This window comes from Polyodon spathula, chromosome 24 (genome assembly GCF_017654505.1).
Source record: "Polyodon spathula isolate WHYD16114869_AA chromosome 24, ASM1765450v1, whole genome shotgun sequence".
Taxonomy (NCBI): domain Eukaryota; kingdom Metazoa; phylum Chordata; class Actinopteri; order Acipenseriformes; family Polyodontidae; genus Polyodon; species Polyodon spathula.
The window spans coordinates 12,664,411-12,677,735 of record NC_054557.1 but is presented as its reverse complement, the minus strand read 5'-3'; the positions used below and the strand labels follow the sequence as shown (position 1 = coordinate 12,677,735).

The 13,325-nt window shown below is 39.2% G+C and overlaps 2 protein-coding genes across 5 annotated transcripts in view; both read right to left on the bottom strand.

Annotated features, from left to right (window-relative positions):
* The window catches only part of LOC121299289 (cell migration-inducing and hyaluronan-binding protein-like), a 48,916-nt gene that overhangs the window by 23,051 nt on the left and 12,540 nt on the right, over positions 1-13,325 (bottom strand). The gene's annotated exons all lie outside the window — the stretch shown is intronic.
* The window catches only part of LOC121299288 (cell surface hyaluronidase-like), a 31,155-nt gene continuing 19,470 nt past the window's right edge, over positions 1,641-13,325 (bottom strand). The window contains exons 18-25 of one of the 3 annotated variants that reach the window (XM_041226962.1): positions 12,922-13,137; positions 10,031-10,239; positions 6,170-6,352; positions 4,480-4,702; positions 3,754-3,855; positions 2,908-3,068; positions 2,504-2,613; positions 1,641-1,958 (exon numbers count right to left, since the gene is read on the bottom strand). In XM_041226962.1, the coding sequence (XP_041082896.1) occupies positions 1,732-1,958; positions 2,504-2,613; positions 2,908-3,068; positions 3,754-3,855; positions 4,480-4,702; positions 6,170-6,352; positions 10,031-10,239; positions 12,922-13,137 (1,431 nt within the window). In that variant the 3' untranslated portion in view covers positions 1,641-1,731. The other 2 variants (XM_041226963.1, XM_041226964.1) reach the window with 2 other exon arrangements.

Genomic DNA, 13,325 nt, shown 5'->3' with positions numbered 1-13,325 from the left:
ACAACAGATTCAAAGAATGTAGGTCTTGTAATGTGTTATCTGTTGGAAGACTTCAATTGTTTAACCAGCTCAGTGCAGATATAGAATAGGTCTGACTGCTGAGATTGCCAGCAATAGATAATATCAACAACGCATTTTTAACATGCTTTGTTGACTACCAAAAGGAAAAGTGTATAACCCCACATCTGAATGAGTCAATCAGGACAGTTACACAGTACGAACAAGAGATGAGCCAGGGACATTCTTTAGCAGTGAAAGTTGCATCATTTTACACTGGAATGGGATTTCCCACAAATACTTAGTTGTTTTATGCTTTAAGGTTTACTGGAGAAATATGCATGTAGAATGAAGTAATTTACTGTGAAACACTTGAAACATTCAGCACACCTGACATGTTTTGAAGTATTTCACAGTCATTTTTAATACAAATTTAGAACCATTTTTTTGCCCACTTCAGCGAGGTTAACAAAACATTAAGGATCAAAGGTTGGTCAACAATGAAGCAGCTGCTGTAACATTGGAAACATTTCTCATTTGACTGTTGTTATACAAACCAGTTGCAGAAGACACCCGATGCATGGTCTTACACTCCAATAAAGCACCTCAAAATAATAGGTTCAGAAAAATAAATTCATATCGAGAATAAATTGCACAAACAAAAGAGTCTTCATACAATACAATACTGGCCAGGTGGCATGACTCATAGTGATTGTACAACTGCATGCTGGAATATCTTATTTAATGTATAAATGAAACTAAAACCTTGACTGCAGGCTATTGTCCATCCCCTCCTACGAGGTCAGGTGCTGCTGCTCTATGAGCTTTTAAACCTTATGAAGCTCTAGACCTTACCTTTGATCGAGTAGCTCACTATAGAACTAACATAAATAAATCTGTAGCCACGGTCTCAAAAAATTCCCTGGTAGGCATTATCTGGTGATGCAATGCAACATGTGGGACTACGCTACCATATTAACGGACTGGTGCAATCAGTTTCAAATACTATCACGTTCTGCAAAAATGCATTTAAAAGTCAGTCCAAGCCTGTTGTATCTAAAGCACCACTGGGAGGCTTTTGACTCACATTCTTGGACACAGTTTGGTTTATTTGGATACAGTTCACATTCTGTAAATCTGGCAGGAGCAACCCCCCCTCCTCCCCCCAGAATGATGAAAGACACCTCAGAATACCTACAGTCACTGTCTGGGCTGCCGCTACTGCAGGTGTCAGTAAGCATAATACATAACATGTCTGAGCAGAACTTCTGTATGCAAATCGTATTCTCAGCCAATCAGCATCAATCCCATTTTATTAGTCCGAAAGGAACTGGCAGAGTATAATATAAAGTATATATACGGAATATTAAAACTCCGAATACGCCACGTGGAATGCATTGTGTTCTGCACTGTGGGTTAAAATGAGCTGCTAGCTATACAGCTTAGAACTACTAAACCCTGTAAAGAACAAAGAATGCTCTCACTAAATCGAATGATCTCGTTTTTGTTTTCACGCGAAACCTAAATCAGAGGCAGATAACTTGTATTGTCAGGTCCAAGCCTTCGACTGATTTGTTTTCGGAAGCAAACCCCCCCCCCCCCCCCCCCCCCCCCCCCAAAAAAAACACCACAAGTTCAAGGAATGTTTTGTTGTTTGTAATTTTATTAATTTGGTTTCATTATTTATACAGAGGTGCTTGAGATTAGTAACGTGGACGAACAGCTCTGTGTCTGTTATGGGCCTCTCCAGCCCTCCAGTTCCAGTTGGTTCTGTTGCAGCAGCCCTCTCAAGAGCTTTTCATCTTTTCTGTACTCTTTCCCTTGGCCAGGACATCTGTACTCATTCAGGTTCAGAGGAACGTATTGCTGGAGCGAGGCAGCTTCTAGCCCCACAGCTCGATTTACAATCTTAATCCAGGGTGGGTTGGGTTGGCCCTTATAACCCAGCAGCGCAAAACTTCCTGCATTGAAAAAAAGGGAGATGGAACCGAAGCAACTGGAAAAAATATTCCGTCAACAAAATTACAGCACATGATGCTCTAATGCAATGTTCTAGGCAAAGCTCATATGTTTGTCTTCAAGATACTTAAATGCCAGGACAGAGGAAATCTGTTTTATGTAATGTTATTTAACTAAATTAAATATCTGAGCGTTAGCACCATTGAAGGCAAGATTTCTTCATTTGTTCAAACAGTTTTATGTAACTATGATACAGTTTTCTTCTTTGCTATTTTCACCAAACATGTAAATGCGTAATACTTCTAAAGATAACCCGCGCTACCTGACACCATGGCGGGTTTTGATATTTGCATGGAGGCTGTTGCCCTGGTTCCCAACCAAATGTTAGTTTTATCTCAGGTTTTCTGTTTACTGAACCACCCAGAGTGAGTCATGCTGTATCAGATACAATGCCCGAGTCCTTTCTTGTTGAAACACTACACAGTCAGTATTCCTAACTGGGGAGCTGAAAGACAAATGGAAAACAAATGGAAAGTGATTACATCACCTTTCCTGAAGAGTCCAATGGGCTTTGAAGAGCCTAGTTTCATGAATGCTGAAAGTCCAGAGTTTATCGGCAGGTCCTTGATATCTCTGGAACACACCAAAACTATTGACCTACAAATCAACCAATCACAGCGTAAGTATTTGCCAAAATTCCAGTACATCTTATTCTGTGTACAGATGTCATCTCGTGCATAAAACAGCACACCTAATTGGAATGTTCATCAAAACAAAACAAAATATTAAAGTCAGTTTCTTGTAATGATTTAAATGACAGCAATATTTAGATCTATTGAATACACCCCACTGTCTTGAAGTAATCTGCTAATATAATGAAAGCTCCATTGAGAAACACACTATATTTGGATTGTTTTATTGCACTACACAGCATGTGCAGTAGTCACTGACCTTTCTTTGACTGTGGAGATAATGTAAGCATCGATGGCGCTGGTAGCCTGAGGAACACTGAACATGTCTATGTGCCGTCTGCTTTTAATTTCTCCAGTGCAAGCATCAACCACCACGAAAAACAATCCCTGCTTTTTAAACAAAAATACTTCATCGTTAACCTGCAAAAGAAAAACAAAATATAACCTTTAACTGTACACTAAGGTTAAGGTTATACTGATGCAACAGACTTAACCTTGAACTGGCACTATTAAAGAACTCCTTAATCAATGTCAGGGTCCCTGTGCAGTACGATAAAGAGTGCCTTCACCGATTTGCTGTGCAGTGTTTAAATTCCATGCTGGATCTGAGGTCAGGTCAGGTTAGTTTGGTGGTTTTTGTGCACATGTTTTGAAACAGAAATCAGCAGACTGCAGTGGTGAAATTCTATTCTGTTGTTGCCTGGCTGGGGAGGCAGTTGAGAAACAATAGCCTGTTTGCATTGTCCTTGTGTGACTTGCTCAGCAATGAGAACTTTTCAAGTTTGTCCTGCCCCTTACCTTTTACAAATATGTTACATGCATAACTTTTCACAAGTTCAATATTGCAAGTATATAATGTGCAATTATATTTTTAAACAAAAACACCCATCCAAGAAGGCACCTTTCAAACACTGAACATTATGATCCAGAATACTGATCCCCACAGTGAATCGAAAAGAGCATAACCCTGCACGTGATTCCAATTGGTATATATTTTTTAATCATTAAAACCCTTTGTGTACATCCAAAAAAAAACTTGTTATTATACCTCCTTTCAAACCCATTTATATATTCATGTTCATTCTGTAAGATGAAAAACACCTACCTTAATAAAGGCAGACTTAAGTCCGTTTTGTATGTTCGCTTTGCTCAGAGAAAGAACCTGCACTCTCACATATTCCTTGTAGGGTTCACTGGAAATGGCAGCCTAAGATCAAACAGTGAGTGGTTATTAAGAACACCCTCACAAGCCCCCGCTCAACAACTCTACGACAGCACAGTAAACGTGAATACGCTTCAATTTGCAACTAGAAACAGGTACGACGTGAAAAAGCTTTAGTGATGACAAACACAGCAGTCATTGATGGTTCTTTCTCTATCTGGTGGTCTCGTAGGCCTTGGTCTTCTTTCTGACATGAGAACTGTCCTACATTCTCTTAAAATGATAAGACAGACATTTACATGTTTGTCCCGGACAGAGATGCAACTCCTTTGTTTATTGTGCAAATCTCCATTCATTAAAACTATTCATACACTGTTTATCATTTTGAATTTACAAAAGGAGAGATTATAACCAGATACATGTGCTTTTTCATACTCTAACCATTAAGCTATGTTTGAGTGCGTGTCTTTGAGTAATGATGTCATATTAAAAAACATCTTTAAAATCACGCAACACAACCTCCCACTTCAAACTTTAAGAAGCTTTTGTTTAATGCCCTCAAAACAACTCAAGCAAGCGAGAAGATTGACATCAATGATACGCCTTTCAGCACCTGCACCTGATTCCTTGACAGCGTGGCTGACTGCCAGCACAGTCACAGGCTCTCACCTGCGGGGCGCCACAGCGGCCGCATGGAGTTGCCACGCGTTGAGACATGGAGAGCCGCTTAGCCGGGCTCCTGCTGCTTTTCACTGGGAAGGGATTAGGCGGGCAGTTCATGGTTGTCGTGGAAACCATGTGTGCCAGAATCTTGATGCGCTCGCAGCCTACCTTGGAGCAGTAGCTGTGCCCCTTTCGATGGTGAGTTGCCTGTATGTGTAGAAATAGGTACCTGCGGATTGGGAGGAGGAGGAGGAGGAGGTGCAGATCAATTTGGAGCAGCCAAGTGATCCATAAAAACATGCAACATTAAAAAGACACTGCCAACTCAAAATGTGTATTTTATTTTGGTCTTGTTTTGTTGAATAAATAATAGGTTTTCCTATTATCATGAAACCAGAATTTTCAAATCTAAACAGCTCTACTGTTCACCAACTATACAAAATAGGGATAAACAAACTGTAGAGCTTTTACACAAGGTTACACATGAATGACATTCTCATATTAAATCTGTGTATGGGTTGCAACGTACTGTGATATTACCTATATATATATATATATATATATATATATATATATATGTGTGTGTGTGTGTGTGTGTGTGTGTGTGTGTGTGTGTGTGTGAACCTAAACCTAACCTAAAAGCCATCTGTCATTGTTTTCACACTCAGTGTCTCTGATTCTCCCTATAAGGGTCTGGAATATTAACTTGCATTAAAATGTCTGGCATGTGTCATCCATGGAATGTAAAACATTGACAAATAACGAAAGCGATCCAAGACTTATGAAACAAAAGTCAGGAGATGGAGGAATGTAATAGCTTTAGCAATGACAACCCCAGCTTGGCAAACTCAAGCACGCTCTGTCACCAAGAAGCACAGCAGACCTCAGAACTGTATATTTAATTTGAGCTCCTGAATCATTCGATCCAAAGTGCAGTACAGAGATTACATAAATCGGCTCCTCCTCAGCTTTTACGGAAAACCTAATATTTATTCAATTTAATAAATATTGCATGAAATGTTTTTTTGGTTCTAGTATTTCATCAATTGGGGGAATAAACCATCGCATTTGGGAATATAGCTGAATATCCTGGTGCTGGGGACCAAACACTGAACCATCAAGTCCAGGGCTTTTTTAAAAAAAACATTTACATGATGCAATTAATACCAGACCAATAGAGGTTCGGTTAGGACAGACACACATTTAGAATGGCAAGTTGAGGTTCGATCGCTGGTCCAGTTATACTTGGGCACTGTTAATAATCCTTTTTGTGTAACTTATTTATAATCACAAGGATGGCTCAAGTGATTGTACTGTGCAAGGCAAGACCGAGCTGAGATTTCAATTGCATTAAGAAATATTTCTATATCAATATAATGAAAATTTTAACATTTAAAATCTGAAGCATGCATACTCAAAGGGTTAAGAAATTGTTTCTTAGAACATAATCACCATAGACACCATAGAGTTTGTCCAACACAGAAGAAAAACAATAACCTAATAATAGCAGTTGTTGGTGCCATTAAATAACACCTCTCCATGACATTGGTATCACAGGTACTCCCAACAGAATTACTTCTGTTACCTGTCACTGAATACAGTAAGGGCGGCAGACAGACGCGGCATGCGACGCATGTTATCCTTTTGTTATTACTACCATTGTCAGAGTTATTTGATGTAATGACAGTGTTCGTACCCTGATTTGCTGTCAAAGTAGAAGAGCCTCTTCTCAGAGTTGACCAGCACCGCTTCTATTGATGCAGCTGGTGTGTAGTGCTCCACACTGTGTACCTTCCCAGTCTGTCGCTGGTTGATGTCCGATATGATTTTAAATGACGTTTCTTTGGGATAACAAAGAGCCACCTGGATCCAGTTTCCTCTGGAATGAGAATATATTTCTGTCAGATTTCAACAGTTTGACAAAATGAAATCTGTATCGGCATACACGGATTCCCTCCTTTTAGGTGTCTTCAATTAATCTGAGCTAATTTCACAATGTCCATGTCATTGCTAACTTAAACAAAGTATTCTATACAGTTTTAATGTTTGCAGCACTAGTAAACAGCCAGCAGATATTGAGGTGTTGATGGTATTCCAGTTATTCTATATAATCTTATGCTTAGCCGAGGTTAAGCAGAAGGTGGAGTCCTTACACATAGCATCTCAAACAGCAATTAGTGAAGGAGCCATAACTATGGTAAAGTAATTAGTGTTTATAAAACTAACATTTAGCATTCCAAAGAATGTACCAAATTGCATCATCATTTGGCCTGTATTCACTGTGGCTCTCCCTCTCGCTCATCTTTTATCCATTTCTCTCTGCTAAAGTTGGCAAATAAACCAATGTCTGAATACTGTAGCACGTATTTTTAGATTATCTGGTAAATCCCAGTGAATGAACTTTGTACAGTACATGGTGTGCACTACAGCTGAGACCATGTGAAATCTTCAATGTGAAACTCAAGTTGGATAAATGCTGGACTTGTTTTTCCTGCTGTAGATCACCATACAGTACAAGATGTCCCTCCATACCAGAGGCTTCAATATAGATAACTGTATTGAGTGATGTTGTTCACAATGCCAAATATCTTAATATGACACTGCTTCCAAGGTATCAGTACAGGTTTGAAGTCAGCTGGCTTACTGCCAAAGGGTCTTATTCAACAAGTGATAAAAGCAGTACTAAGCCCCCAGGGTAGGGTACAGTAACTTTACCAATGCTATAAACCTTCTGTGTAATCGAGCATAGCAGCGGAAGAATTGTGTAAATGTCGCTCCACCCAAACAATCATAATCTCCCTCCACAACTGCAAAAAAGGGAAGATTTTCTTATACAAATAATAAAAAAAAAATGCTGTAGTACAGATACAAATCACTGCCTTCTTTTGTTGCTAGGGAAACATATTAAGGGTTTGAAGAGTGGGAGACATAATTACATTAGTGAACCTGCAATTGCATACACCACCGTCCATGCCCAGAGTAACCATAAATCATATATACTAAAAACAGCGTCTATACTTTTTGTCCTGCTTTTAGTTGTAAACTGATTGTTATATAAAAGGTACTGGATCGTTTTTACTACCAAAGAGCTGCAATTTAAGAATTCAACACAATCCAATCTAAAAATCAGAAAGTGCCCCAATGCTATCCAATGAAAGCAACAGGTGTTAAAAGTTATTTAATAGTAAGGATCTGCCCAGAGGCATCTTTGCTTGCATATAGGAGGATACATGGAGCTTTCTACTGCTTCAGTCAGAGTAGTCAACCTCTTTGGTGCTGTACTGTATCACTGCTGAGTTCCCCGGGTCTGTGGTTTCTGCCTTTCACTAATTTTCTCTAGTTTAAAAAATTGCGTGACATCCCTAGTACAGTGGCTATGATGCCAGAGGCAGCCACAGCAAAGAGCACTGCATATGAATTGCATATTTGTTTTTAATCTAAATGTTGTGTTCAAAAACCCAACGAGCATCAATTAAAAATCCAAAGTTTGTTTATATAGTGCATGAAAAGGTTAAGTCAAGTCGACTTTGTTTTAGTGGTGTCCCAAAGCTTTTTAACATTCTGTTTATTTCTGGGGTTGAGCGTGATTTTTTAGCACTGCTGCCATGTGTGTTTTAAAAAGCTGATTCTTGGCCATTGCCAATAGTCAGAACTTTATAATAAAAGCAAGTTGAAAAGCGCTGTGTGAGAATGAAATGACATCAATTGATGGATTGGTTGTACTTTGAAGGTTAATCGGGTCAAAGAAAGACTTTCTTTCAGGTTGACTGTCCTTGATAAAAAAAAAATCAGCATAAGGTTTCTAATAGCTACGGTACCAATCCATACAGTGCTCACTACAGGAAATCAGGAACAAGGAATGCTTATCTTCTTGTCTGCTTGTGATCAGCAGTACTAGTTGGCAACTAGAATACCATATTACTGGGATCTTGCTGGATTATAAATTCAAGAACAGATTTACACCAGCTTAAATCACAGCAACAAAAAAGCCACTGCAGACAACAGACACAATTGCTGCAGTAGCAGTAGCCAGCTGGAAAGCCCCCTCAAACAGCTCGGACAGTCTAAAAAGAGTGCTGGTCATCCCCGTGTTTCTCAAAGTGAAGCCTCTTTTTGTTGCAGCAAGGGGAAGAAAGGGTTAAATAGGTTCAAAATGTGATGGCTCATTTACATATGCATTACCGCTACATATCCCACTACAAGGTTGTTGGTGCATTGGGGGTTCTCTGTTACATTATATTAATTTGCACTGACGTGAACTTTGGTATGGAATGCAATTTATTTAAAAAAAAAAAAAAAAAAGAAAAACAAAACATGCCATTGCAAACAGCTCCCAGACTAAACAATACTGGGAGAAAAAAAATCTAATAACAAACAACATAACAGAGAAGAATTCAAAACAGTTGGGCCAGTTATATAATAGTACCGCTATGTGTTTTTATGGGGTTGCCCTTTTGAATGACATTTGAAGTGGAGGCACCTGCAAGATAAATGGAACTGACCCGCAGATATCCAGTATTCGTTTACTGGGTGCACATTAAGCTTGTACTTTGCTGTTCCTAGCACTATATTATTTCAAAACACGTGCTATTGATATGCACTGTAGCTTTGCACTCTTCACTTAAACATTCAAAACAAGATCTGTGGAATGAGAGGCCTGGGAGATCTCAAGCTTAGATTAGAGCAGGAAAGATAAAATGGTTTCCTCCAATAAAGTCCCAAACCACTGGAAAACAGATGTAGAATCTCTTTTGGGTAAATCGTTTGTTTAGAAAGTTTGTTTCATTGTCAAAATTAATTCCACACGAGTTTCAGTTTTGCTCGCTTACTCAAGGGTGGGTGTAAATGGAAAGAAAAAGTTGGAAAATAAATACAACTCTCTGATTTGTAACCCTCAGGGCTTAAGAACCAGCCCCCTTGCGCATTTAATTCTGCTTCGCTGTAGATCTGAGATTGCACAAAAAGTAGATGTGGCGTTCCATTTTGGGACTGTAATGAGCAGACCCTTTCAAACAAAGTTGAGCTTTTTAACAATTACCGTATCAACATTTGATACCAATACAATGTGCATTGGGGGTTGTTATCAAAAACATAGATTACCCACTGGGTGGGGTGCATGGAAAAAGTCTATACCACAAAGAAGGCAATGTTTCATAGAAATCAAAAGAGAAATAACTACAAGTGGAGACATACATTGCAAAGACTTTTTTCACTGGGAGGATGTGGGTTCTCCATTCTTGGATTTGATTTGGCATAAACTTAAAAATGAGCAGTCACCTATGAGGGGGATAGATAAACACAAGTGGTTGGATTAAAACCCTAGAGGATATACGGGGTATTGCAAGCCCTGTATACAACGTAAGCCTATTGAGTATTTTTAAAAAGTCCAGGGTCCCATTACGTAGTGGTCTGAGCCATTTAAGGCTTTACTATGAGATCGGTCAGTCAAACACGAGTTTATGACCTTTGTCTATGCTAGCCAAGTTGAATGCACCAGTCTGCTATGCAATGCCCTTCCACTTCTGCACAGATACAGCTGTGAAAGCAGGTACATTACCTGTTAAAGTTGATTGGGTACAGTATGATTTCCTCAGGTGCCCTTCCTTCCCACTGCACAATATAAGCTTGTTGAAGCATCACCACAGGCTGATACTGCTGATAAGGGGCTCCGCGATTGACTCCCTGTAGCCTCAGGGGGTGGCTGGGGAATGTTTCCCTAGCAACAAGGAGAGTCAGATTCTCAGGGCGTCTGGCTTGAATGTACAACTGAGAGGGAGAAGAAAACAAGGCAATGCAAATCACTCAACCAGCCAGGCAAATTCAGAGGGACATTCACCTTTCTCGCTGGTAACTCACAGTGCAGCATGCGAAATTTTGAAGGGTGTTCCTGTTCCTTTACTTTTTAATTCATGTACTGATTCCCAAAGCAGTGTTGACATAATGCATGGTCCGCCACTCCTGACAATCATAATCTTTGTTTCTACCTCCTCTTTCATCAGTGTGTGTACGAGTCTGTAAAAATGTAATTAACCTAGACAGGTGTAAAATGGGTACAACACCTGTGGGACAGGCAGCATTACCACTCAAGAAGAAGCAGAAGCAGAAGAAGAATAAGAAGACGACGACTATCCCAGACACAACGTTCAAACTACAAACTATGAACTTTCATTTTGATGATTGTCAGTAAAAGTGTGAATCTACATTGAACAGAAAAAAGACATTGCCTATTGTATAATAATTGACATTTCTCAACATACAAATTCCTACTGTAATAACATTTCTATAGGTTTTTTTCTGCATATCCTTTCTGCATAAAAAAGACTGTACTTTATATTTCTTATATCATACACTAAAAAAAACATAAATCCTCTTGTTTGTTCTTTACAATGTCATACCTAACCAGACCGAATTCCAGCAGTAACTAATAGAATTCTTGCCACGTCAGCATCCAGCACAAGCAATGCATATAGAACACCAGGTTTCCACATGTCTATAAAATGTTCTCACGTGACAACACATTTGGAATGTAAAAAATGACAAGCAAGAAAATATACACACCCTTTGCACGCACTGCCTGTTCAGACAGAAACAGAACATACAGGCTGCCAGTGAAACCGTACAGTCAAAATATTAAACTAATGGATGAGCAACAAAATGTTGAATCAGTGAAATAATCCACCATTTTGTCAAATTAATCAACTAGAAGATCAAATGATGACACATCATACAAACTCTATTAAAATGTGCGAAGGGCTAAATTATGTGGTGCTTCGCCAGATCTCCTTCAATGAAGTGGAAATAATAAATAAATACATTATTTAAGAATGTTAATTTAACAACAAAAACAGTGTGTCTTCGATTCAAATTAGATGGAAGAGTTACAGTAATATAAACCATAGACAAAAGCTGAAGCAGTAAACATGCCTGAGATTGGCAGGTCACATCAAGTATGCCAGAAAGTACGTACTTTCCACCCTCATTAGAACACAGGCTTCTTTATGAGGTATCTTAGTTGAACAGAACCATAAATCAGCAGTGAGAGATTACACTGCTATAAATCATGTAAGTACTGAGAGTACATTGTACTTGGCTATTGCTGCACAAATACCATTAAAAGCAATTCAAAAGATAAGTGTATTATAGCAAGAGAAATCAAACATGGTCTCCTTGGGTTCCCGAGTGGCGCATCCAGTAAAGGCGCTCCGCATGGGGTGCAGGATGCGCCCTATAGCCCGGAGATCGCAGGTTTGAATCCAGATTATGTCATTGCCAACCATGACCGGGGGTTACTAGAGGACAGCGCACAACTGGCCGAACGCTGCCTGGCAGGGAGGGATTAGTTCGGCAGGGGAAACATGGCCTCCTTCAAAAGGGTCATTTCATATAAATATACATAATGGCTGATGGCTCCATCACTGTTATTGGTTTCTTATCACTAATGGCAATTCTGGTGTTTTTTTTAGCAAACCATTTTTTTTGTTTCTCAGGGTGGAATAACCCCAAAGACACACAAAGCACTCAAGATTTGGCTAAACTAGAACAAGCATTATTTGTTGTATGATGATGCCAAACTAAACACAGAAGCTATTTATAAAATGCAGATTGCACTTAACTTGGAACACATGTCTTAAAGTTGTCTAAACAAGCATACATCTAAGCTGAAAAACATTTTTGTATTGTTCAGTACAGTGGTAGGGAATGTTAATACCAAGTTTCCCCAAAATTAGAGGAGTGAAAGAGATAGTGCATTCTTGACACCTCCACTGTAGAAAACAAATCACAGGTATATCATGAGTCTTCAGAAAAACCTGGTTAGATGGCACAATGTATCCTGAAAGATATGCATTGGATCTGAAAAATTCAAAGAGAATTTGGCTTAACCTTTGGCACTCAGAAATGTCACGAATAAATGCTGAAAGCATCTGGCGCACACAGAATCTCCTTCATGATCTGTACAGCGTGGGAAAGGCTTTGAGGTACTCCGCTTGGAAATTAGTTAGTTTTTTTGGAATAGAAAAAAAATATTTGTATGATAATACTTACGGCTGGGTCCCACATGTGCATTGTTTATATATATATATATATATAATCAATTTTTTAAAGCCAGCAATAGAGAAATCATTGTTTACAGTTATTCAGTTAAGTAATACTGAATGGCTATACATTCTGCATATAGAAAATATTAAGATGATTAAGATGATTCTTGCACTAAAACTTGTAGAGTGACATTCAAAGACAGGCCCATACTGATACACTTCCACTAGCAAAGTGTCTGGAAACATGGCATACAGACTACAAACAGTCCACAACATACGAGTTTCCAGGTCTAAAGACATCGCAAGATATGCCGTACATTTCGTTTTATTTTATACAGAGTGAAATCCTTCTTAGTTTGTCAAATAAATGTATCGTGTTTTAAATCAAACCTGAAACATTTAAAGTTCTTACCTGGGCATATTGGCCAGTGCAGATAACCCCGTTCCATCTTGGGACAGTGAGGCAGCCCTGGTGATAGATAAGGTAGTTGTCCACTCTGGCTACGAAGGAGTCAGGATAGCCAGTCACTGAGCCATCCAGGTCATGGAAGATGGAAGTTTTGTCTCCATCCAGGTCATTACCCCCGAACCACTGGCCTGGTTTGCCAAAAAACACATTCAGTCCAACCTAAAAGAAAATGAAAAGGTAAAAGGTTACTGCCAGCTAGTATAGGATTGCCAAACTGCTGTGAATTTCCAGGGAAAGCACAATCAGCATTCTTGTGTAATGAGATGCAGGGTTGCTGGAATTCATACTGGTCAAAGTGCTGTGTGTGGCATACCTATAATCACAGGTAGAGGAAAGGACGGAGTCTG